Source organism: Convolutriloba macropyga, chromosome 11 (genome assembly GCF_964194025.1).
Source record: "Convolutriloba macropyga chromosome 11, txConMacr16.3, whole genome shotgun sequence".
NCBI lineage: Eukaryota > Metazoa > Xenacoelomorpha > Acoela > Convolutidae > Convolutriloba > Convolutriloba macropyga.
Window position 1 is genome coordinate 47478859 of NC_134478.1, and position 25670 is coordinate 47504528.

The 25670-nt window shown below is 33.9% G+C and overlaps 2 protein-coding genes across 3 annotated transcripts in view; one reads left to right on the top strand and one right to left on the bottom strand.

The window, feature by feature from the left end:
• The first annotated feature begins 779 nt into the window (after nt 1–779).
• On the top strand, nt 780–23467 carry LOC142349398 (uncharacterized). 2 transcript variants are annotated; one of them, XM_075400928.1, is made up of 5 exons: nt 780–966; nt 12113–12224; nt 17505–17650; nt 18563–18690; nt 22759–23467. In XM_075400928.1, exons 1-5 carry the CDS (start codon nt 933–935, stop codon nt 22996–22998), a joined length of 660 nt encoding a protein of 219 aa, XP_075257043.1. In that variant the 5' UTR covers nt 780–932; the 3' UTR covers nt 22999–23467. The 2 variants fall into 2 exon arrangements, with proteins under 2 accessions (XP_075257043.1, XP_075257044.1); XM_075400929.1 differs by having other exon boundaries at nt 17525–17650.
• Nucleotides 23468–23867: 400 nt separating this feature from the next.
• Nucleotides 23868–25670, bottom strand: part of LOC142349155 (uncharacterized) — a 15766-nt gene continuing 13963 nt past the window's right edge. The window contains exon 5 of the mRNA XM_075400570.1: nt 23868–24014. Within this exon, the coding sequence (XP_075256685.1) occupies nt 23868–24014 (147 nt within the window). The remainder of the gene's footprint in view (nt 24015–25670) is intronic.

The following is a 25670-nucleotide window of genomic DNA, read 5'->3' on the forward strand; positions in this document are numbered from 1 at the left end:
AAAATCAATATCTTCTTTATGGTCAACATTGTACCATGTTACAATGCAGTCATTTAAATGGCTGTGGAGAAAAAATCAAAGAACCAATTGCACTATTGGCAATCTGATGGCAATTGATTGAGACCTTTTTTTTAATAATTTTGCATTGTCCTTGATATTTTGTGTATATACAGGTGATGCATGATACTATAGAGGTGATGTATGACTTTGATATAGTATCTATGAAAAAACTTAATTATGTCAATTCCAGTTGACAAATTTTTTTTTTGTAACTTTGAAAAAAATGAATTCCTGGCAGTTTGAGTTTTTTTCAAACATTTAACTTAATGTTATAACCGAAAGGTTAAAATTTACCTGCCTTCAGAGTAATCAGGAATATTTGTTGAAATAATCAAAATTTTACATTAATCTTCTGGTAATTAATTGATTTTACCCATTTTGTTTGGTTTTTATTGATCAGACCATAGCATTTAAAAAATTCGCTAAAACAGATTTGCTACGGATATATATCTGGAAAATTTTTCCGAGAATTATAACGGGGCTTTTTTAGGTGACATCATCAGCCTCGAAAAAATTTTTGAAGTGATCTAAACTCCTCCTGATCAAAAACATATTTTCATCAGAAACCAATTGATTCTTTTTTGACAACAGTAATGATGCAATACTCGCATTCGTTAGTTTATTCCCCAAGTTAACTAACCCTAAATAGTCAATATTAGCTAAATTATCATCCAACAAAACACTATTTTGATGAATGTGTTGCATAAACAATAAATTGTCCTCAAATGAACTCGTTGCTTCGTTTCTACTGTTCTGGTTACTGGATTTTAGTTGATCTAAATATAATTATCAATTTGTGTCTCGTTGTTTTCTTTTAATCTGTTGATTAGAATATTGCTTAGTATTCCTCTAGAGACAAACTTGGCAAGCCAATGACGGGGTTACTATTGGTTCTTATATTTTCAGGTATGATTCAGCAAACTGCATTGTTCGGGGGGGGGGGGGGTGGGGATAGAATAGTTCATCCAGAAATTAGGTGTTGTACAAAATTATAATAGTATTTGTTGGGACGAACCAATTCTGACGCTATCTTCAGTTTTACGAATTTATTTAAGGCTCAGTGTCACTTACTGTCCTTTTTAGTTTGAAAACAAAAAATGAGATACTATCACACCTAAGTAATCCAAAGTTTCCCAAAAGGTTAGAAAAAGAGGGAAAACGGTACATTTCCGAGTTTTTGAATAACTTCATAAAACTATTTCTGATTAGAAAAGTAAGTCCATTAAATCTAAACCAGTAATTCTATATATAGAAAACATTCTAACCAAAAAGTTAAATAAAAAAGCAGGAGAATGAATTAGAAAAAAACACCGAATAGACTTTTAAAACTTTGAAAATATCACAGCAAAGTGATTATTAAAAATAATTCAAATCTATCCGCAAATGAACTTTACACTTTTTCAAACTGTCAGCATTTAGAGCATAACGACGCAGAGGTATACCCTAAAATCTCACCCCTTAGAAAAAACCGATTGAAAATAAGATATTTACAATCAGCAAATTAATAAGACAAACTTGGTGTCTGTTTTTCGCAATTGTTGTTCCGCCATTTTCGCGAAATTAAGATTCTTTCAAACTGGAACTTTGCTGACAAGTCGCGTAATACTTTATCGCTAATTTAAGGTATCCTTTGTTTGGGCTGAATGTATCTATAGTCAACAATGTTCCCTCAATTAATGCACGTAAAGCTCTAAAAGTTGAGCATTTAAATTTGTTTTAAAACTTTTTAATAGGGCATGTAAGAGTGGTTTAAAGATTATTAATATACCAAAAAGAAGTGAGCTTATCCTTTGTCACTAATATGAACTCATATAGAATTGAAATCAAAACCCGTGGTTTAGTTCTTTTCGTAACAAAATTTTCATATTTTAGAGATTTAGTTTTAGGGAGATAATTTTGTTTAACCCAGCAATTTCAATATTATTCCGACCCCCACTTTAGTGGGGAGGGAGGAACTATATACTCAACTGGGTTTTTTTTTGTTCAGTCAATTTTGGCCTACCGACATATTCATCGTAGAGAAAGGTGAGTGGTATCATTAGCCAGCCCGTCCAGCGAAGAATACGGAAATGAAAAGATTTTTTCTATTTTCGTGTTTTACAGGGAGTTATCGAGGTTTGAAGTTTTGTGAACATTCGACTGTTTTTGTTCACATTTTCAGTAATTTTTGCCAAACTTTGGCACAATTTCGCTAATATAATTCAAAATAAGGTAAAATTTTTAACGGCAGAGTGTTGTTGTTACCATTAGAGATAGAGGAGCGTTGCTGAATTGCTTGATTGAAGTTTTGTTTTGGCTAAAATTTTTGATAAAATTTTGGAAATTCAAACTTTTTCATCAAAAATGGCACAAACTATCAGTTTTTGGTCCACTTTGTTAAAGTTTGCCAGACTTAGTGACCCAGAAACCTTAATACAGACTCCCTAATCTCAAGGAGAGCGCTAGTTGCAATTGGTCACCGTATGATAGTCTTCTGTATTTAAAACTTTGCCGTTTTTTGCAGATTTAACTCGAAAATTATACAAAATGATTTTTTTTTCCAATTTTTGAAGAATTCCACTCAACAATTGGTCTAATTTGCAAGTAATTGGAACACTTGGCCGGTTTGATGGGCGGGCGACAAAATCAGGGAGAGGTTTGATATTGTCATGGACTCTTAGAATCAGAGATTTTGGTTTTTATAATGATTCTGCCTTTTTTCAAAATATTTTGCTTTTTTTAATATTAAATACTGACACTATTTTTTATTCGCGGCTCCGTTAATGACAGCTCCAATTTACGTGAAGTTGAGGGCAAATGTTGATACAGTTTGCTTTCAGAGAATCAAACGGTTTTTCTGTCTTTGAGGAAGAGTTTTTTAAAATTTAACTGAACTCTTGTCCTTTGCCTTCAATTGTTATTATTTTGGCAGTCTGATTTTACAGTTTAACCAATCAAAAGTCTAAATTTCTTCCTCAAGAGGTGCAAGTGAACATTTCCGAATCATTCGGTTGTTACCTAATGTCTCCTATGTTATTGAATGTTTTTGCTCTAAGGAAATTTCTGTTATTTTCTGAACTTAACAATTTTTTTTATAATATTTTACTCAACATTATGCTTATTCTCAACCAGTACATGTCAATCTTTCCTCCTTACATAATAGAAGCAAACTTTGTGGCCGATTGTTTTATTTGAAGGTTTTCTTGCTTTTGTTACTACGAGTTTTCATACAAAATTTTCTGATTTTCATAATTGCCCATTTTTGCTGTTGTTTTTGTTTCTTTTGTAATGTTTCTTTTTGTTTCTTTTTTTTCTTTTGTAACTGAAAAAAAATTTACAATATTTGAAACTAAACATAATTTTTGTTTTCATAACAAATTGTTTGAAGGGCTGCGGCACCATTCTCTTGCAGAATTTGGTAGAGTTTTTATATTTTTGCCTTTTATTTGTTTTTAATTTTGAGGCCATATACCAAGTATTGTGTAATTAAAGGTCTCAGTGGCCAACTCAGGATAAAAAAGTGAACTTAAATAACAGATAGCAGTAAATAACTAATGGCTGTTTTCACATTCGAATCAAATTTCTAAAAAAAAGAGTAATAGTATTCTTCAACTTATGACTTCTGATTTTGGTTTGCGTTTTTTTCGCGTTCCACAAAGTTGTATCATTTTCGTAAATTAGCCACATTATTTAGGGCCCTTTTTAATGTTCTGTTGAATCAAACAATAAATTTTCTGTTGCTTCTTCAGGGCTTTTACAATTTGTTTCTGAAGAGTTTTTGAAGTTTAGATACTTTTCAGTTTTTGTGGTTCTTTTTGTTGTCATTTTGTGAAATTTGTTTTTCAAAAAGATGGTATGATGATCAAAAGAGACACAAATGAAGATGTTATATTCTCGCGGTTAATATCTTATGGTTAAAGTCGGTAAAATTTAATGGCTTCAACTGTGGTTTCGTAAATTTGTAAGTTTGTTTTCTTTTCACAATATCACAATAAAGGGCGTCCTTTGCCCTACAAATGTTACAACCTGCAAAAAATGCAACTGATGATTTTTATTGTTTTTAGTGATCAGCTTAATTTTTAATTGATTGGGGGGACATCGTTTTCGTGCATAGTTTATCGTGCAAATTTTTCGTTTTTGCCTGTATTTGTTGTTTTTTGCAGTCATATGACATATCCTGGATAATGAAAGGCCTCAGTCAATCTCTACTCTAATAAGGTATAAAAGACCCTCTCAATGATTTCATTTGATGCGTAAAGTTTCTAATCAGTTCGAATATAAATCTTTTTTAAAAAATGCAATATTTTAATAAACTTTTGCCGCTTTTGCTCATTTCTAGCCGACTGGTTGCCAAGTCGCATTGAGGAAAGGTCCCATATTTTGTTCCAAAAAGTACCGGTTAATCTTCTTAGTATAATTTTTATCTGGTGCCATTTTGATTTGGTTATTAGTGGTTTTCAAAAAATGGACAAGGAGTTTTGGTCTTAATTAATATTTGTAACTATTTGTTTTTTATTGCCATCTTTTCTGGTAGTCATATTATGGTAGCCACAGGTTTCATAAGCCCTCTAGAGTAGATTGTTTTATTCTTTTAGTAGTTTGTTGAACGCTATGTTGATATGTTAATTCTTTTTATCTCTTCTTCATTTGGAAGACCATTAAGTGAAAAATGTAGATGAGCGGACGAACGCACATTACCGAGCCTCCTTGTTGTTCATATGACCAAAATTTGTGTTAAAAATTTTTTAATTGAATATTTGACTTTTTTAAGAGCCGCGAAATTCCTTGCTTTGTACGAAAAATCTCTCAAGAGGGTTTTTACGTTTCTACAGCAAAAAAAAACAATAGACAGCTGTCAATGTACACCAGTCCGAAGAAGCCTCATTTTCATAAAAATCCTAAGTTGATTACAAAAATAAATTCATCGCCTTAGCTGTTATAAAAATTTCTTAATTCAACTTGTCATAAGAGTGTCAGCGTTTCGATAATTGCTAAAGGCGAATAAAGGATATTTCATGAAAATATCAATAAACACCTGTCAATTAGAAGGAAACCTGTCATTAGACAACAATTATTACATACTTGCAAATGGATCAACGCGAATTTATAAAACATCAGAGACTCCTTGTTTTGTAAAAGAAACAAATGTTCATTTAATGTAAAAAATTATTGGGCAAATTAGAAGTTCCCTGTGTGCCGATAATAATATAGCTTTGCAAGGTGAGCACTTCTTTTGACAGTGGAATTTTCCCCCTAAATTTCTCTTGGATAATTATTGTTATGTATTTTTCTGGCGCTTAAAATTAATGTGTGTTGCATAATTTGAGCTTTTCTCAGGAGATATAGAGGTTTAAAATTTGCGAACGTTAGCCTAACTTCCGTTGTTTTGTTCACATTTTTCGTAATTATTGCTTAAATTTTGATCAATTTTGGCTAAAAATGATTAAAATTGTTGGAGATGGTCTCATTTTACGTTTAAAGATGGAAAGGAGTTGGAGAATTTCTTAAACCAAGTGTTTTGGCAAAAAAATTACCTAAATTTTTGAAAATTCAGAATACCATCAAATATATTTATTGGGCAAACATTGTCCAGTTTCATTGGTGCAAAGCTAACAACACTCTTTTACCCATATATTGGCTAATTGTTCCTCCGGTTACTGAGAAAAATTTCTGAAAAGATTAATTTTGCGGTCCCTCGCTAATTTAAACAGATATTTATTTAAAAAACATATAATTTATATTTGCAAAAGTTTGAAAAAATTTGTTCGTGGAAGTTTGAGTTCTGTCTGCATTCAGTGTTAATGTGTACAACTTAGTCTAACTAATTACTTGTACAATTGGCTGCACAAGAAGCTCCAAATTAAACTGTTCACCATTTTTAGTGGAAAGCTAATGGTTGTAATGACTTAAGGTATTAAAGAAATGTTTCTTTTTCTAATTGAAAAAAATGGTTTCCTGAGGTCTCCCACTGCAACCTTATTTTGTAGTCCCCTTAAAGACAGAGGTCATAACGTTTCAAGTTATTTATAATTTAGTTTCAAATGGTGTTTTTTTATTCGTATAATGAGTTTTTGGGGTTGATTGTTTTCATGTTTTTCATATAATTTTAGAGGGACAGAATTACGTTTAGAGATGGAAGGGAGCTGGAGAAATGCTTGAACCAATTGTTTTGGCAAAAATTTCAGCTAATTTTGGAAAATTCAGCATAGCATCAAATATGTTTATTTGGCAAACTTTGTCCAGTTCCGCCAGTGGTGCAGACATAACAACAGCTGACACAACAATCCTTTTCTCATATATTGGCTAATTGTACATCCTGTTCCTAAGAAAAATTTTTGCAAAATAAAATTGATATCCTTCGCTAATTTTAACCCATATTTCTTCAAAAAAAAACGCTTAGTTTATTTAATAAAATTTTTATTTCGTTTGCCAAAAAACCATTTTTGTACGCCGACTTCAAAACGATTGTTAACAATAGTATTGATTGTAATTTTTATTTATTTTGTTGTTTATACTGTCTCTTACGCTCCTTAATGCTAGTTATCATGGGCCCTCTAGTGATTTACTGTTTTATTTGTATAGTGGTCACAGCTAAAGCAACATTTTCAATGGAAAAAAAACCCTTATTGTCGAACAATCGTTTCTTGAAAATTTTCTATCTCTTCCTCTTTTGTTTTTGAGAGTTTGAGTTATGTCCGTGTTCAGTGTTAATGTGTGGTCCCACGACTTATTGCATATTTATTTTGAATGTTTTTTGCTATGTATTTTTCTGGCGCTTAAAATTTAGAGGATCTTTTTTCTTACACTGAGTGATACAAGGCTAGAAAATACTGTAACCCAATTAGTGGAAACCAGAGTTAGTATTTCAACTTAAATTGAAGTATCAACTGTAGAAAACTAAAGATAAAAAAATCCCAAAATGAGAACTTCAAAAATAAGTAAAATCATATGTTAGGTTTTCTGCACATTTTAATTAGTGTGAATTTTTGCTTGCGAATTGTAGAAAAAAATTACTGAAAAGGTTTACTGTCAGCGAAGCATTAAAAAGCCTGTAACTCAAATTGCGGGTTCCTAAACATGTAGATCCTTTAAATCGACAAACTACGGTGTTGCGATTCTGTTTTCTGGAAAGTTGATCCCTATGAAACGAAGATTGATATACATAGCAAAAACACGCAAGATCTTAAATTTCACGTCCAACAACGCCCTACTATCAACTTGATATACAATTTTTCTTGAGCTTCTTCTCATGATTTTTTTTACGATTTCAATCAAAATACTGTAAGTATTTTTGGCAACAGTTGCTTGCTTCTGGATTTTTGCTCGAAACTTTTAACGAACCAAAACATTTTATCTGTACGTGGTGCAGGACTTAATTCACAGAGAAAGAAAAGCTTGCCATGTTTCCATTCCTCTCATTACTTTGTTTTCACCAATATTCTTTTGAATGCCTATACTGAGCACTTAAAAAAATCGAATTTTATTGTGAAAGTATAGCTAATTGAAGAATGGAGCTAATTTATTCCAAGCACTGCCATCGATCTTTAACTGTTGCCAATTGAGCTGCCAAAAATCAATCATTTTTGTTCCGACCTAGTTTAGACGGGGGAGGATTTATATACTAAACTGGGTTACCTTTTTGTTCAGTCAATTTTTGCCGATCGAGGAACTCATCTTACTTTAATATGTGTGGTATCATTAGAGATTTTTCCTGGAGTAACGGAGGTTTAAAATTTGTGAACGTTAGCCTAAATTCCGTTGTTTTGTTCACATTTTTTGTAATTGTTGCATAAATTTTGATCAATTTTCGCTAAAAAGGATTAAAATTGTCGGAAATGGTTTGATTTTACGTTTAAAAATGCAAGGGAGTTGGAGAATTGCTTGAACCAATTGTTTTCGCTAAAGTTTCAGCTAATTTTTGAAAATTCAGAATAGCATCAAATTTGTTTATTTGGCAAACCTTGTCCAATTTCGCCTGTGGTGCAGACATATCAACCGCTGACACCACACTTCTTTACTCATATATTGCCTAATTATACCTCCGGTTCCTAAGAAAAAATCTGAAATGAGACTTTCGCGGTCCTTCGCTAATTTAAACCGATATTTGTTTTAAAAAGCATAGTTTATATTTCAGTCTCAAATGCTGCTTTATTGTTTATTTAATAATTTTTGGAGTAACTTGTTTCATTTTTCATATAATTTTAGATGGTCTGATTTACGTTTAAAGACGGAAGGGTGTTGAAAAATTGCTTGAATGAATTGTTTTGGCAAAAGTTTCAGCTAAGGTTCTGAAAATTCAGAATAGCATCAAATATGTTTATTTTGCAGTTTTGTCCAGTTTCGCAAGTGGTGCAGTCATAACGACAGCTGACACACCACTCCTTCACTCATAAATTTGATAATTGTACATCTCATTCCTAAGAAAAATTTCTGAAAATAAAAACTTTTGCGGTCCTTCGCTTCTTTAAACAGATATTTATAAAAAAAAACGCATAATTCATTTTATGACATAATTTGTTTTTCGATTGCCAAAAAACCATTTTTGTACGCCAACTTAAAAACAATTGCGTTTTCAACAGGCCCGTTTAGGTCTCATCTTTAAGTTTTGGGATGAAAAAGGACTCGGATTCAATTTTGGGTCTGACTTTTTTGAACATTTTAGTGCATTTCTTTCATCCCAATTGCATGGAAGTCTTTTATCAATTGGGGGTTCAAATATTTAGCAGTCTTCTTGTGTTCCAATAACGTTCAATGAAACAAAATTGTGTTTTTGGAGTAAAGCCCTTGGTTTCTATGGCCTCAACGACTGTATTCTTAATTATTTTGTAAATTCTCAAGATTTGCCAAAATTTGATTTTCTTTTCGTATTATTATGATAGGTCCTAATTATTCACATATTTAACTAACTATCTGGGGAACTAATAAGAAACTATCTGATGCTTTAGGTTGTACATAATGCTTTTTTGGATAATATAAGTTTGGATAATATAATAAAATTCATATTTTATTCTTCATATAATCAATTTTTGGTCAAATTAGCTATTCCGGTAACAAATTTGAATCGTTTTTTGTTGTAATGAGAAGGAGCATGAGCAAAACCAAATTTTGTCTGGTTCTGGATTTTTGTATTTCAAAAATTTTTTGGGTTGTGACGGTTTGCTGTATAAACTTTTTGAAGTATTTTCGCATTTTTTTGGGTAAGTTACAGACCCATTTTTTTGGGTAAGTTACAGAGTGATTTCAAACCAAACTTTAATTACTAAAGGTCAAATTTAAGCGCCGAGGGAGGTCAATGAACATATACAACAACATCATCAAAAAACATGTTTTATTTCGGCTTCATCACCCTTTGAATAAAATTGTTTGTGAAAATTTGAGTTCTGTTTGATTTCAGTGTTAATTTGTGGTCCTACGACTTAGTCTAACTAATGAATTAGTCTAACATGTATTATTTTGGCTTCAAAACACAAGCTGACGGTTGTTAGGTAATACGGTTTTTTAAAAAATGATTTCTTTAAAAATAAATGTTTTTTGAGGTTTGACAGTGCAATCTTTTATCGTAGTCCCATTAGAGACAGAGGTCATAAATTTTCAAATCTTTTATTATATAGTTTCAAATGCTGTTTAAATATTTAATTAATAAGTTGTTGGGGATACTTGTTTTCATTTTTGTCATGTATTTTTAGATGGTCTGATTTACGTTTAAAGATGGACGTCAGTTGAAAAATTGCTTGAAACTGCTTGGCTTGTCAAAACTGGCATTGAGAATTGCACGTCTTAGATAAGTATTGACAATTTTAGAATCCGTCAAAAACTTCCAAAAAACATCAAATAAGGGCCGGGAAGACAAACTTAAAAACCCCAAGAGCTCAAATTTGGGCTTATCTGTACTCATGGGCCCAATTTTTGTGTTAGGTATCATTTGGTATCAGACAAACAATTTAAAACAAACGCTGAAAACCGTCTTTTTAGAATTTCGTGTGATTTCAGTGTTAATTTGTGGTCCTACAACTTTTGTCTAACTAATGACATGTACGATTGGTTTCACAAGCAACTCCAATTTAAAGTGTTTACTATTTTTGGTAGAAAGCTGATGGTTGTAATGTCTTACGGTGTTTTTTAAAAAATTGTTTTCTTTAAAAATAATTGTTATTTGAGAATTGACAGTGCAATCTTTTATCGTAGTCCCATTAAAGATAGAGGTCATAAATTTTCAAGTGATTTATCATTTAGTTTCAAAAGCTGTTTTTTATTTAGTTAATAATTTGTTGGCGATACTTTTTTCATATACTTTTAGATGGTCTGATTTACGTTTAAAGATGGAAGGGAGTTGGAAAATTGCTTGAACCAATTGTTTTGGCAAAAGTTTCAGCTAATTTTGGAAAATTCAGCATAGCATCAAATATGTTTATTTGGCAAACTTTGTCCAGTTCCGCCAGTGGTGCAGACATAACAACAGCTGACACAACAATCCTTTTCTCATATATTGGCTAATTGTACATCCTGTTCCTAAGAAAAATTTTTGCAAAATAAAATTGATATCCTTCGCTAATTTTAACCCATATTTCTTCAAAAAAAAACGCTTAGTTTATTTAATAAAATTTTTGTTTCGTTTGCCAAAAAACCATTTTTGTACGCCGACTTCAAAACGATTGTTAACAATAGTATTGATTGTAATTTTTATTTATTTTGTTGTTTATACTGTCTCTTACGCTCCTTAATGCTAGTTATCATGGGCCCTCTAGTGATTTACTGTTTTATTTGTATAGTGGTCACAGCTAAAGCAACATTTTCAATGGAAAAAGAAACCCTTATTGTCGAACAATCGTTTCTTGAAAATTTTCTATCTCTTCCTCTTTTGGTGGACAATTAAGTCAAAAACGTGGTTGAGCGGGGTTGGAAAAATATGTGCAAACGCTTCTTACCGAGACTCCTTGCTGTTTATAATTTTTCTTGGAACTTGAAATGTATCGAAAGGAGAAACGAGGATCTTGAAACCTTTGTCAGTTTTGTGATATGGAATAGTTGCAAGTGCAAATGTAATATTTTCATCAGTTCACTGCACTTTGTTACTCCAAAATTGCCAACATGTGCTATATTTTAAAACCGGTTGTTCCTTTTTCAGGCCACTTTTTTAGTTTGTTATTCCATTGAACATTCATCTAAAATAAGGAAACTTTCAGTTTTGCCCTAGCAATACTTCACCAATGCAGACAGGCAACTTTTAAACCACTCTGGTGTATTTAGATTATATATGTATCAAGAGATTGTACGATAGTATGAAGCATATGATTAGCTCATGGTCTGAAAGAAAATCGTAAAAAAAAGTTTTAAATTGCTCAAGACACAAATTTTGACAAAATCTCAAGTCATTTTTCAGTACCGGACACGTCACTATACGACGTGCAATTCGAAATATAACATTGTGCAGCGAGTTGCAAGTCTTGTTGCACATTTTAGCTAACTGCTTTGCATGTCAAGACTGGCATTGAGAATTGCACGTCTTAGATAAGTATTGACAATTTTAGAATCCGTCAAAAAGTTCCAAAAAACGTCAAATAAGGGCCGGGAAATCAAACTTTAAAAACCCCGAAGAGCTCAAGTTTGGGCTTATCTGGACACATGGGCCCAATTATAGCGTTATGTATCATTAGGTATCAGCATCCAAAATAATTTAAAACAAACGCTGAAAACCAAATGTTTAGAAATTCGTTGACAATTGGAAGTTCAACTGAAAATGAAAGAAAAACTGGTTTTGACTTGTGAATCATTTTGCAAGTGATGCCCAGGTCTTGGCCATAACCCAGGCTGAGGTGCTAGACGGAAGTTGCCTATGTCAAGACTTTCTTGCGTTCGCCAGACTTTCGTGCGTTCGTGTCCAGAATTTGTACAATTATAGGCACTTATAGGTCAGATTTTCATTTTTCCGTTATAGATACAGGCATATATATACACGTATTTCGGTGTGGCCTGTAATTATACAGAGTTGCTGTTCAGTCGCGGAAGAAACAACCTTTATCCTCAAAATATTTAAAAAAATGTCAAACATAAATTGTAGTTTTTGAATTTTCAGCCACATTGAAATTGTTATTTTGCTTGGATTATGGATACCCTATTCACGAGAGCCTTCATTTCCAGCTCGCAGACCCAAATGATACAATCGGGAGAGAATGTCTCAAATACAGGTTTGTTTTAATTAACTTGCTAATATCCAAAAATATTTTTACATCACTGCTTTAATTACAATGCACTGAAAATGTTTTAACTGGAAATGCTCTTAAGAGGAATCAGTTTCTCTCCATTGAGTTGATTTTATCAATTTTCAAATTCACAATGATTCAATTTGCTGAATTAAAACTTAAAAATTAAGTCAGACTCTTTTTTAATTGTTTTACTGACAGTTGATTAAATCTAAGGAAGTCTACTCTCAATTTTAATTCCACATGAATGAATGCTACATTGAATTGTATTAAAAACAGTTTTGCTTAGCTTATTTTTGGTTGTACTTGTTGAGAATATTAATACCATCATCAGAAAAATTTATATGCTGAATTTCGTAATTGTTCTGCTTTTTTTAAAAGTTAAATGATGAAATAGGAAACTTTAATTTCTACTATCAGACTCAGAAAAAAATTGCCACAACCGGGCACAATTGAAAACGTTTTCTCTGCGGCTATTCCATCTTTCAACATTGAAAGCAATCTTGCAAAAGGCGAATACTTTTCTTTTTCTAATTGTTTCTTAAGCTTTTTTAACTATTGCTAACGTCAGATCAATACCTCGGAAGAATAAGAAAATATAAATTCATTGAGAAATCTTAAACATTTTTTTAAACGATGCCAATATGCTCTAATTTGCAATGGTGCAAGGAATCTTGACGAGGAAGACTTTGATTATCTAAATTAATCAATGATAAAAAATAATTTCAAATCCCCGTCATATTATTGAACATTGACTTCATATATCAAAAATTTTGGTAAGACTACAACTTTGTCACTAAAAAAATTTCTATGGCCAAAAATTAATCATAAATGAAGTTCGATGACTAAAACTTTTTCATAAGTCGAAGTTCTATAATAACTACTTCTCCATAACAACAGACAGTATGTATTGAAAGGTATTGATTTTTTTGGTGAAACCTCTAAGATTCTTAAACTACAACGGAAAACAGTTTAAATGATTTTCTTTCAGAATGAAAAAAAATGGAGGCTATTTTTTCCAAAACAAGATAAAGTCAAATCTGAAATATAATCACAGATAGGCCAGAAATTCTCTAGCACATCATATTGGCAAAGAAGCAAAGCACAAATATCACAAAAAAAACATGTGAGAAGGTCCCTGAACAGATAGTCTGTGACTGTGCCTTTTGCATAGAATGATGCATAAATTCGTTTCCTTAGGCTGAGATTTAATTGGGGCTGGAGTCAGTAATTTGCAAAAGAATTTTAAACTTATTGTCTCTCAGTTCATTCTGGAAAAAAAATGTGTATGGCGTTTTATGACTACAAATTTCTCATAAATACCTTGGAAATCTTACACTTTTTTACTGCAACATTTTACTACAATTTTCCTTTGGCGCTTTTCGGGATTACTTTATAAAGCTCTTTTTGAAAATTTCATTCTGTGAAATTTATATGACTATGAAATAGATAAAGTTTTCATTGACACCGTAATATGACAATATAAATTTATAACCTTTTGATTCATTGGGTTAAACCGGGTAGTCAATTGAAAGAATAAAAAAGCTCTATGTGATAATCATTCTCTAAGATTTCTAACTTTGCTTTTGGAATATCGTTGAAAAAGAAAGATTACCAAATTGGCATTTAAATGCGTCTAATCCGCAGTCAAATCCGCAGTCAAATGCGACTAGTTAATTTTTCCAAGAAGTGTCTTTTTTCGCAGTTTTGGATTTTGGATTTATATTTTTCTCATTTATTGCCATGAGCTCTTTTTCCGATCTGATAGTGATTTTTAACATAAATTCCAAGGACAGTTTTGAGCACTGAAACAAATATGCTTCTATCTTTTTTCAGAAAGCACTCCTTATTTAAGAGATCTAAGATTTTGTTCAGAAATGAATTCGAAGAAACATTGATAACCCCTATTCAAAGAGACATTGAAAAATCTCACCTTGCCTCAAAGCCAAATTTGGAACCGAATATGCATTTTTCCATTAAAAAGTTTTTCTTGACTTGTGAGCGAAACTACCAAACAAAATTTCTCTTAACGAATTTACATGAAACAAATTTTAAAAGTTAGCTGCTCGTTCTGAAGAACTATATTCTGAGCACTTCCTAGCTCAAAAACTTCAGTTAAAAATCATTTTTTTTGTTTTTCTTGATCTTTAGGGTCGTGTTATATTGATATTTTTTGGCATTAAATTGGTTCACTCCAGTTTCATTTTCATAACATTCTCTTACGCTATTCTCAACTTTCAAATAAAAATTTCAGAATTTCAAAAAGAGCTGTAATTCCACTTGTGTCATACAAACTCACTTCCATTTGGGCCAAGTCTTGTGAGCACATACCCTAAATTGAATTGCTAATTGCCACTGTAGATTTACGTATGCTATAGCCAATGTTGAAATAGGTTGAACGTTGTCACGTCTTCACTCCGTTTCATCACAGGAAAAAATTCTTTTCAAGGAAACAATTACTGCTGTTGATGAAATAAATTACTGCAGAGTTACAAATGCTATAGCCATTGTTGAAATAGGTTGCACGTTGTCACGCCCTCACTCCATTTCATCACAGGAAAATTTTGTTTGCAAGGAAACAATTACTGCTGTTGATGAAATAAATTATTCTGACTTCTTATTTTCAGCAGACCTAAATATGAAGAAAAACTAGTTTTTAACAACTCTCAAGGAAATGCCAATTGTTTCACTGAGTCCGCCTAATCGCAATCGGAAATTATCATTTTAGAACATCAAATGAAATTTTCATATGATGTTTGTCGTACAAAAATAATATCTGTACTGAAATGTGAATTTGCTTGGCAAATTTCAAATCTTTTTTCCGCTAGAAATTAGGTGATAACGCGGCGCGAAATCGCGTATATTTTTGTAAATTGAAATTTCCTTAATTTGAGGCAAGTTTTATGCGGCATTTGTGCCGCGAACACAAGCGACCTTTTAGTCTGAACGATTCGCTTAGTGAAAGACTAAAAATTAAGTGTAGCTTGATAAGAATTGATTTCCGGAGCAAAAGTTGGTTAGAAAGAGTTTCAACTTAACCTCGAATTAACTTAATTGCGAATGAAAACTGAAACAACGGCAGAAACTGATCCGTCTGATCATACCTGAAACTTATGAACAAAGAACAAAATTAAGAAAACTGCGGCAAACATCAGGAACTTTTCTGCTGGTACAGACAATGATTAATGTCAACCAATTGGGAAATCTGAACAAACACAAAATTTTCTTCAAATCATGAACTAAAATTAAATTTAAATTTATTTAGTGCAAATTGAATTAATTAATGAAAGATTTATAAAACATGAATTGTGCTCTTGTCAAATTTCCCCTCGGCGAAATAAACAAGGTTACAGGTTGTTTATATCAGAATAATAATAGAATATCTACTGGTTAAAATATATAGTAAAATATCTGTTTTGATAAGTTTGTAATTTCAATTACATTAATGTGAGTCAGAATCCGTAGTACATTCATAGTCTCTCACAATCATAGTCGTTTCTTCATAACTAGGAGAAACATAGCATTGTGTGGGGTTAGACTCATCTGGTGAGCATGTTCCCAATTGTAATTTGGTTTAGGTACCTTTGGGATTTCGCTCAGCGGTTTTCTTTAGTGGAGATAATTCTTTTGCTCGCCACTCGATTCTGTTTAACTAACGGACGTACTTTGTGACGGAATGGGGCTTTTTTGCTGTAACAGTCAGAAGAAAGGTTTGGGTCAAATTCATTGAACTATCGGACTTAGTAAATGAGGGCAATGCTTGTTGTTTGTTGGTTGTTGTTGGTTGTCATCTATCTGCTTTCTTTTCATTCTTTGTGGCGGTGGTGTTATGATTGGCTCTGCGATTGTAGATGTATTTTGTTGGTTTTGGTTTTGCGGCGCGGTTGTACACTAGTGGCATTCCTACTCGCAGCGCACGGGAGACATTCGAGTGGATAGAGGGAACGCAACTCGAATCATTTGTAAGTCGGTGATGTTTTAATTTCTTGCCACCCACTGTCTTATTTCTAGCGGCTCTAGCGTGCTTCTGTATCAGCTCCTCTGTTGTCTTTCCTGTCAGTGCCTTTGGCCTTCCGCAAACTCTTTAGGATCTGATTGTCGTTCCGCTTTTGTCCCGAGTTTAGCCAAGTCCGAGTTACGTTTAGTTAGTTCTAAATTTGCCGGCTCTTTAATTATCGAGGTGTGGCTATCTTTTTTGATCACTGAGAAACCTGAAGCCAAAACATCGCACAAACCTTCCAGATTCTATTCTGATCTTTTGTTTTTGGGGATATTCCTTGCGAGTTCCTTTAAAAGATAGGGATGCCTCGGTCCGTGGTACTGGTAGTCCGATCTCAGGATTGTTTAAGACTCGTGATTCTTGAGTCGTGTCATCATTTCTTCTTTGTACGGCATCCTGCGTGAGGCTGTGGCATCTCTACTCGAACTCAATATCTCTTCGGGATACATCCTTCCAGCGGTCCTTGGAATTGAGTTCCTCCTATCGAACTGTTTCTAGATAGAACTTTTTATTTAGTGTTGATTCATATTTCAAAATTTTTGATTTTGGTTCTATAGTTATATTGACAAAAACTGTTTATGCTTTGCGTCCAAAATATACCTCAAGTGTAAAACATTGATTGTCTTTTGCCGTAACATTCGTAGTTGGTAGATTATCAAAACTATTGAAGCCTTTAAGTTGAATTGATTTCGTGCCGCGGCTTCAATACATGCTCAAACGGCTTTTAATTGTTTGAATTAGCCTCTCTACTAATCCAATTGGTCTGTGATTGTGTATTGGAGCTTCAGTGAGCTTTATATGATTTTGATTACAAAAGGAATTAATTTGATGAATAATTTGACACTAAGCTTGATCTAGTCCTATTGTGCGTGGCATAACCTTGAAAAATGCTTAAAACGTTCTTTGCGTTCACTCTATCGAATACTTCGGCAGTTTGCAGTTTAGAAAAACGGTCTATACATGCAAGGAGGTATACTTCTTGGCCTTTCTCGTTATAAGTAGGACCGCCAAAATCCATCTGAATATCTTGATTAGGAACTTCACATAATTTTAATGGTGCCATTTGCCAGAAAGAGTTTTATGGTGCCATTTGGTGCCATTAATGGTGCCTTTTGTGTACTGTGGAACTAGGAGAATTACTTTCATTATTTCCAGTAATCATATTAAGAAGTAAAAACGTAACCAACAGAATGACTACCAATTTTGATCTAATGCGTAAATGCAGATCATGTCAAAAGAGACTGTAAGATAATATTCTGTTGCAGCAACCATTTTTGCCTCACAGGCTGGTTGACCAATCAGATGATGTTTGGAAGACAAACTCAGAACGACGACGACTTCCGATTCTACCGCTTGGCCAAAAACATCTACAAATCCTTTAACTGGTTCTCGTTACGACCACAAGAACCAGGTTTGATACTCTGGACTCCGGTTTGAATCCTGTCCCGTAATGGGTGTTAGAAATATGACAAATTCAGGGTCTGAGGAAACCCTCCTAAAAACTTTTATTATGAGGGAAAATAATTCGTAAGCCCCTCGGGTCGAGGTTTTGTCGAAAAAATACTGTAAAAATTGCGATGAATGACGATGAAAGAAAACTTTTTCACTTATTTCTACGGGCGAAGTAGAATTACTTAATGCTATCTGACTAACCGACTCAGGAAAAAAATCAAGATAGACCTCAATTATGACGGTGGTAGAATGACTGGAATAAGGCGTGCATGCTTTATTTAAAAGAGAATAAAGTCTTCTCAGCCAGTGATCGGTGGAGAATATTGGAGAACACATCCTGTATTTTCATCTGCTAGCATTAAATTAAGTTCAAGTGGTTCAGTCTTACCAATCGGTGTGAAAGTTAAGAGAAAAGTAATCCAAATTGTTGTCGAATACCCAAAAAACTGGAGTTGGTGAAATAATCTTTGTTGTTTGGTAAATAAAAATTATCCAGTGCAAACCATTTGCGCCATAATGACAATTCAACTATATAAGAAAGTAAATTAAATAAGAAAAATGAAAATTCTATTCCTTTATGAGGACTGATAATTGACAACTACTGTTCAGAAAATTTGACAAGTTTTTCACGGTTGATGGCTTCTATGCCCGTCTTGTAAAAGTTACGAAAAATGATTGAAAGAGAAAATTTAATATAACAAGCTCGCAAAAATTAAGTATTATATCCAGCAAACTATTTGATTGGATGAACACGTTGGATTACAAAGAAGACCTATTTAAACTCTATGTAAATTACTCTGAAAGTTTAAAAAAAATTTAATTTCTCCTCATGGTGAATATCTGAAAGGTTTCTAATTTTTCACAGTTTTAGGTGGTTGCTGCTATTTTCAGACGTCTGTGTACATGGAGTACGGACGGAAAATGGGATTATCTCCATGGGAATATCGCAATAAAGTTACGGATTTTTCCTCTGCTGGCAAGCCCCTCAATTTCCTCATGGTAATCGCACCTTCAATGTTAATATTTTGTATTCAACCTGAAGTGCCTGATTTTTTTTTATATATTAATTGAATTTTAAGGCGGAATTGCATTTCCGAACACAACGGTCCCAATGTCGATCACAACGTAGTATTCCAGCTTCGATTGATTTTTGTTATTTTAACTCCCAAGATAGTTTTAGCTGAGCATTTCTTGTCTTTTGTTCTCGTTCAGTTACCTCAGGGGGGTCATCAAGGGATTGCCCTTAGTTCGGTATGGGTGGTAGGTCTTCACTATCTGTTTTTGGACTGAGATGAGTGTCCAAATTAATTCATTCTGTGACAAGAATTGCCAACTTGACTTGGGTACTCCACCTCACCCCACAAAGTGGAGGTTCGTCGATGCTCTTTCCCAAAAAAAGTCTATTGCCAAATGAGTTTTTCTGAATCCTGATGACTGCGCCATTTTTTACACTGTAACGATAATATTGATAGATTCGAGTTGCATTTACACCGTTCTGTTTAGAATGATGGTTCGGGGCAAAACAGGCTTATTAAGGTACTATGCTGCTAAATTCGCGGGGCGTTTCTGTCCATTTCTATGACTGAGTAATTACACTTGGCGACTAGAACAATTCAGACGGAATTTTTAACTAAATAGTGAATTCTACTACGTAGTAGGAACAGTTTTAACAGCAGAGCTGCAAATGTATGAACGACAATATCTAGTTTGAACTGGAAAGGTGAAAACTGGCAACTGCAGATAGAAACAATTTATCAGGAGGGAAACAAATTATGCAACCTGTACATCACATTTCCTCCTCGGCAATAACGAAAAAAGCTTCGCTTGATTTTCTTTAAAATCTATAAGTGTTTCAGGAAAAAAAATAGCATATGTATTTGTTATATTACTAATGAAATACTTGGTGGTTGTTTTTTTAGTAAATCAACTTTTAATCACTCTGAGTCTGTGATGTTTTTCGCTTGCAATCCAGATCGTACGATCGGGTCAGTGTTGTGCGAATCATACGTTTATATGACTAGAACGCTTTGGGGGCGAATTGGTTCCAATTTCTAAGTGGGTATTAGGTGCGTCAAAATAGTAAATTTTGTACCAATACCTATTATCAGACGTTATTCGCTAATTTGAAAGTTTATGTGGTTGTTTTTATTTAAAGTCTGGTTTTGAAGACTATCAAAAAATTTTCCAAGCAGGGTCGTTTGACAAATTGCAATGTAGTATTTATTATTAAAATTATAATATATTTTCATTTTCCGATAACGTTGAGACATTTCTCGGAAATCATACAAGGATAAATATGCAACATAAAATACAATTTCTCTTATAAAGTGCTCAATAAATGCATTTAAATTCATTATATTGTATGTGCAGTCTATTGTTTGACATTCTAGGTGTGTCCAAAAACAGTAATTGTGAACCCCATACTTAATATTAGACTTTATTTGCAAGTTTAAATCTATTTTTTTTAATTATGGTTTGAAAGATCATCAAAAAATTTCTCGTTCACATAGACCTAGATTTTATTTAGCACCAAATTTTGCAATAAGTATTACCATGCAGTGTCTTTGGACAAATTGCAAACTATGGTTGCAGGGGAATCACATCAGTCGTGCCTCATTAGTAAAATGCCTCATCTCAATGAAAGCTCAAAGAAAAAATAGATTACTGGTTCCCGGAATTCTTGCTAGCATAATATATATTCCCCGTATCTAATCAAAATAATTGAGCCCCGAAAGAGAGCAATCAAAAGTCAAATAAACCCGCTTGTTAATTTTTCGAGTAATTAGTGCTCCACCAAATACTGCCCTTAATCAGACGATGAAGACAAAAAACAGCCCCAACTAGACATTGTTTAAGTATCACAGGAACCTATAACAGAAGTTCAGATTTTCATAAATTTTAAATACAGTTTAACATAACATTGGTGGAAAAAAAAACAAATTAAACAATCTCCGTTTTGGAAAGACCTTCTCTGGGCCAGAACAACTGAAGATAAGTGGGTTAAAAAATAATTGTATCGCAGTCTACCTATGCCTGGATTTTATGCTCTATTTGATAGGCAAAACCAATAGAGGGGAAGGCTGTACAATTAACTACTTCTGTTCTTTTATGAATTTGCGAACAAAGTTGTCTGTAATATACGTATGCCCGGCTCCGGGAAATGTCAATTTTCAATCAAGGGGACATTGTTGACATATTCCGATTCAGTTAGACAAAAAAATTTCGGTATTGTTGCTATGTTCCCCGTACTTAACGCCAAGTCAATATCAGTACTGGGCAATTCTAATTGCAAATCTAGGTATCAGTACTGATTCAGAGCTATGATCATAACACATTTAAAACTTGTCAGACTTGGCCAAGACTTGGCAAGTCTTAATCCAAGTCTTGGCCATGACTTGCCAAGTTTTAATCCAAGTCTTGGCCAAGACTTGCCAAGTCTTAATCCAAGTCTTGGCCATGACTTGCCAAGTTTTAATCCAAGTCTTGGCCAAGACTTGCCAAGTCTTAATCCAAGTCTTGGACAAGACTTGCCAAGTCTTAATCCAAGTCTTGGACAAGACTTGCCAAGTCTTAATCGAAGTCTTGGACAAGACTTTCCAAGTCTTAATCCAAGTTTTTATGCCCGAAAAAAAGGTCAAAACTGATCGAAAAAACGTCAAAAATGGCCGCAAAAAGATCAAAAATAGCAAAAAAAAAACGTCAAAACTGATCGAAAAACGTCAAAAATGGCCCAAAAAAAGGTCAAAAATAGCCGAAAAAAAGTTCAAAAATAGCTGAAAAAAAGGTCAAAAATAGCCGGCAAATCTTGCAAACAAATCAACAGGACCTCAAAAAAAGCTACAACCAAAGCTGTTTTCCTAAAAACGGCCCAGAACACCTGAAATACCCTCAATAGACTCTCCCGGGGTGCTAATAAACACCTAATAAACAATTTGGTATGCCCCCGGCATCATTTTTAGCACCCCGGGAAAGTGCCTAAAAAGTAATGCCAAAATCGCGGCACGTTGTGAAATTTTTTTGAATTCGAAATTTTCACTCGAAAATTTTTGAAAAGTTGGTTTTGACTTGGGAATCAACTTGCAAGTGTTACCCAAGTCTTGACCAAGACTTGTCAGACGTGTAAGTCTTTTTTTAAATCTTGCCCAGTACTGAAAAACGAAATACGACTTGGATTTAGACTTGCCCAGTACTGATATAGACTTTGAGTTCGGTACGGGTCGACTTTGAAGCGTACAAAATCGTGTTATGATCTGTTAATAATGTAAGTAATTCGACATGTTCTTCGGTTTCAAACACAAGAATTTTTTTTGTTTGTCCGGTTTGAAACATAGGGAGTAGTCGGTATAAATGATTTCAAACCAGAAGAATTTAAATGAAAACGATCATAAATACTTGTTTTCTTCTGGATATATAAAAACTCCTAGAAACTCCTAGAATTAGAGAGCTGAATCACAATATATGTCCAAACTTTTTTTCAGTTTAAATCCAATAAAGTTTTTATTCATTGAACTGATTTTGTCAACAAGCTAAGCATGAAAATTCATCAACTTTGAACAATCTTTAAAATGAAATTATCCGAGCTTTTGTAATTTTTAAGGAAAATAAGCATCACAACTTTGACTTCATTATCAAACACTCTAGTGTTCGTGTGAAAAAATCGACGATGTCTAATGTTTCATGTCAACAGTTTCTTATATTCAAACCAAACGGATTGACGATAAGCTGCTGATGAGCTGAATTTCCTGTCAGGATTTTTATTCAATTGAATTCAACGCGCTTTCGAACTGTTACAATTTTAAACAAGCAATTAGTTTGAATGGGCAGAACAATTTGAGTATGAACTTTGTAAAAATTCTAGACGGATTTTTATGTATACCTTATTGATAATGAAGCACTTTCGGTTCTATATTCAGAGAAAAAGTGCAAAATTGTGCTGTCGAATAGAATTGTATATAAAAGGTCACACTATTGAAAACACAGAACAAAGATAATGGACTATCACCCATTTTTCACCTGACAAAATTGAATTAAAATCGTAAATTTGCATTCATTTTTTTTTCTTTTCAGGCATACTACGACCCAAAAGCTTGTGCTAACATCATCACCAGAGTGGGTTTTGGCAGAGGTCAGTTCCGAAGAATAGGGGTCAAATACGGCCCACCTTTCATTTTTCCATTCAGATCTAGGAACGATACAGTGCATTTCTTTTTCTACACTCAAGTGAGGAAATTTCTGACGTTTGAATGGTTCAAAGAAAATGTGGTTTGCAGAGATCAAGAGTGGCTGTGTTCAAACTTTGAAGTGTAATTTTGAATTCAAAATTCTCTGATCATACCATTACCATCCGGAAGCGACCTCTGATCATACCATCCCCAGACCGAAAGTGACCCCTTATCATACCATTCCCATCTGGAAGTGCCTCTGATCAGACCATTCCCATCCGGAAGTGACCTATGATCAGACCATTCCCATCCGCAAGTGACCTGTGATCAGACCATTCCCATCCGGAACCAAAACCCAGACCCTGTAATTATGGTCTGGGAACACACCGTGTGCGTTGGACTTCGGATGATCAGAGGTCACTTCCGGATGGCACCTCAACCTGGGAAGTGATCAAACATAGCTACCAGGTGATGCAAATTAGTTGGTTGATTGTTTCCTGGCGAATTGGCCAATCTTGCTCAATTTTTCTATATTCTAAACTTGAGTCAAAAATAGTCCATCACGCATTAGATTCCTCGTGTTTTCCTAAATTGGAAATAAATTTTTATTCATATTTCTTTTTCTCGGCATACATTGATCATGGACACGTCAAATTGAACTCAGAATCGTATGTTTTAGACGCTAAGTTTAGTAACAAAGAGAGATTCGATAATCGTAAACTGAACTTGTAATACATACAAGTAATCAATAATGTTATTTGATCAAAAGCACGGGAACCAATAGTTTATTATTCAATAGTAAACCCACTTACAGATTGAATATATAAGTCGGCTCTTTCATTTACACCCCAACCCACAAAATTTTAGCCGCCTGATTGTAATGCATTTACCACAACTCTTGGTGATGATGATGGTGGTGGTGGCCGGGGGGGGGGGGGGGGGGGGGGGTTCTGGGACCACTTATCGAGCTAGGAGGGATTAGGAGGGGAAAACTGCGCAATACTCCTAAACTGGTCACGTGACTCTAACAACGTGAGTCTGAATGTCTCCTGACACTATGACGTGGTCAGCTCTTGTGAAGTCCAGCTGGTGTTCGTAATTGCACAGATGGTGTCCATTTAGGGCTATTCTCAGGTAGTCCAATTGGCATTCCACAATCACCTAAACCAACTTAGCTTGGAGTTCCCTTGTTCAACTAACCCATCTATCTTCGCTAAATTTTTCAGTGTTTTTGTGAACCCTGGCTGTACTGAAACCATTGCAAATGTCCTACGATGCAGGTTGGAAGTGTGGAAAGACCTGATTCCAGCCTATCTGCAAAGAGTCAACGCTGACGGGGACCAATTTGAGAACTCTCCTAAAAATGATCACAGACGTCCAGGAAAAAACACAGTGGAAAAATAATTCTGGTCTGATTCTCATAGGAATTAAACCCCAATGTTAATTTTCAACTAATTGCGATAGAAAAACTGTTTGGCGTTCTTCTGAGGAGTCACTACTGGACGGAAAACAATAAACATCGTAGCTCATTAGAGTTTGTACAGTTTATAAAAAACCATGTCAATTTTTTCTAGCTGTTTGTTTAACGAATGAAAACTATTTGGCAGAATTGTAGCAACGTTAATTTTGCCGAAAATTGTAAGAAAACTTTTTTGTCATTCCAAATAAAAGAAACAAATTGTACCCGTACTGCAGGAGTGCGCAACCTTATACAATTAAGGTCAAGAAAAATGCTGCGATTAAAATGAAAATCTAAGCAATCTGTCTTTCCCAAAGACAGTTTCATTCAGCCTAAGGAACCGCTTTTTGCTAAGTTATTTGTTAAAATTTCAAGATGCCTAAAACTTCTTGTGAATAGCCATAGAGTTGGTGTTATCAGCAAATAGTCATCTGAACACCCGGCCACGAATCTCAGAGTTTTTCAGCGCTGAACCAGCTCATTTCAACAGTAAAAACTTAATTCAGTTCTGAAACATTGCGTCTCCAGGTTTTTTAAATTTTTATATGTGCATCTTTTTCGCTTTGATTATATTGAGAGCAAAGAGTTTGCCCAGCCTAAACTCATCCCGTATAGTCTGAAAATTACAAACTCCCTAAAAATATGTTTGAGCGGAAAATGTAATACTTTTGTAGCTTATAACTGGTAATTACTATAGTAGTATACACACCAGTTATACATAAGCTAATTTGTGGGCATTTTCCACAAATCCCATTTAACTTAGTGGCTACAACTTGCTACCAATTTAAATTTTACAAGTACCCACACGGAAATTTGAATCGCATATAAAGCAAACATTGGTGGCGGGAGTTAAGCTGAACATAATATTTTTCATGACGTAGATTTTACTCAAAAAATAGACTAGCCAGTGTAAATTGTGACATGAACAGAGTACTGGTCATCCTAAAAGAACAGAATGCCATTGGACTGATTCAGCGCTAATTTGCTCTGCCACCAACCTCCGAGTATTCAGTAAAAGATGACGTTAATATGTGTATCTGTTTTTTAGCTCTTCAATTAAATTTCATACAAGGAATGATTTTTTCAGCTAAAAAAACGCTAAACACAGTTTGAGCGCGGTCTCGGGTACTCTTGAACTTAACGCGGAAATCGCTCAACAACAACAAAATTAGTTTCCCCGGGGCCGAGATTTTTAATCTTAATCAAGCCCTAATTAGCGGAGATTAGGAACAAATGTGTGTACCAATTTAATTTTTACAAGTCCCACACGGAAGCTCGAATCGCATATAAAGCAAACATTGGTGGCGGGGAGTTAAGCTGAACATTTGTTTTTCATGAAGTGAATCATACTCCGGAAT

Bases quoted from the DNA above. Each gene is read 5' to 3' on its own strand.
- LOC142349398 (XM_075400928.1), top strand. From the start codon at position 933: ATGACGGGGTTACTATTGGTTCTTATATTTTCAG. The intron at 12,225-17,504 runs GTTTGTTTTAAT...ATTCTGTTGCAG, and splicing joins AGAGAATGTCTCAAATACAG to CAACCATTTTTGCCTCACAG. The intron at 17,651-18,562 runs GTTTGATACTCT...TCACAGTTTTAG, and splicing joins GTTACGACCACAAGAACCAG to GTGGTTGCTGCTATTTTCAG.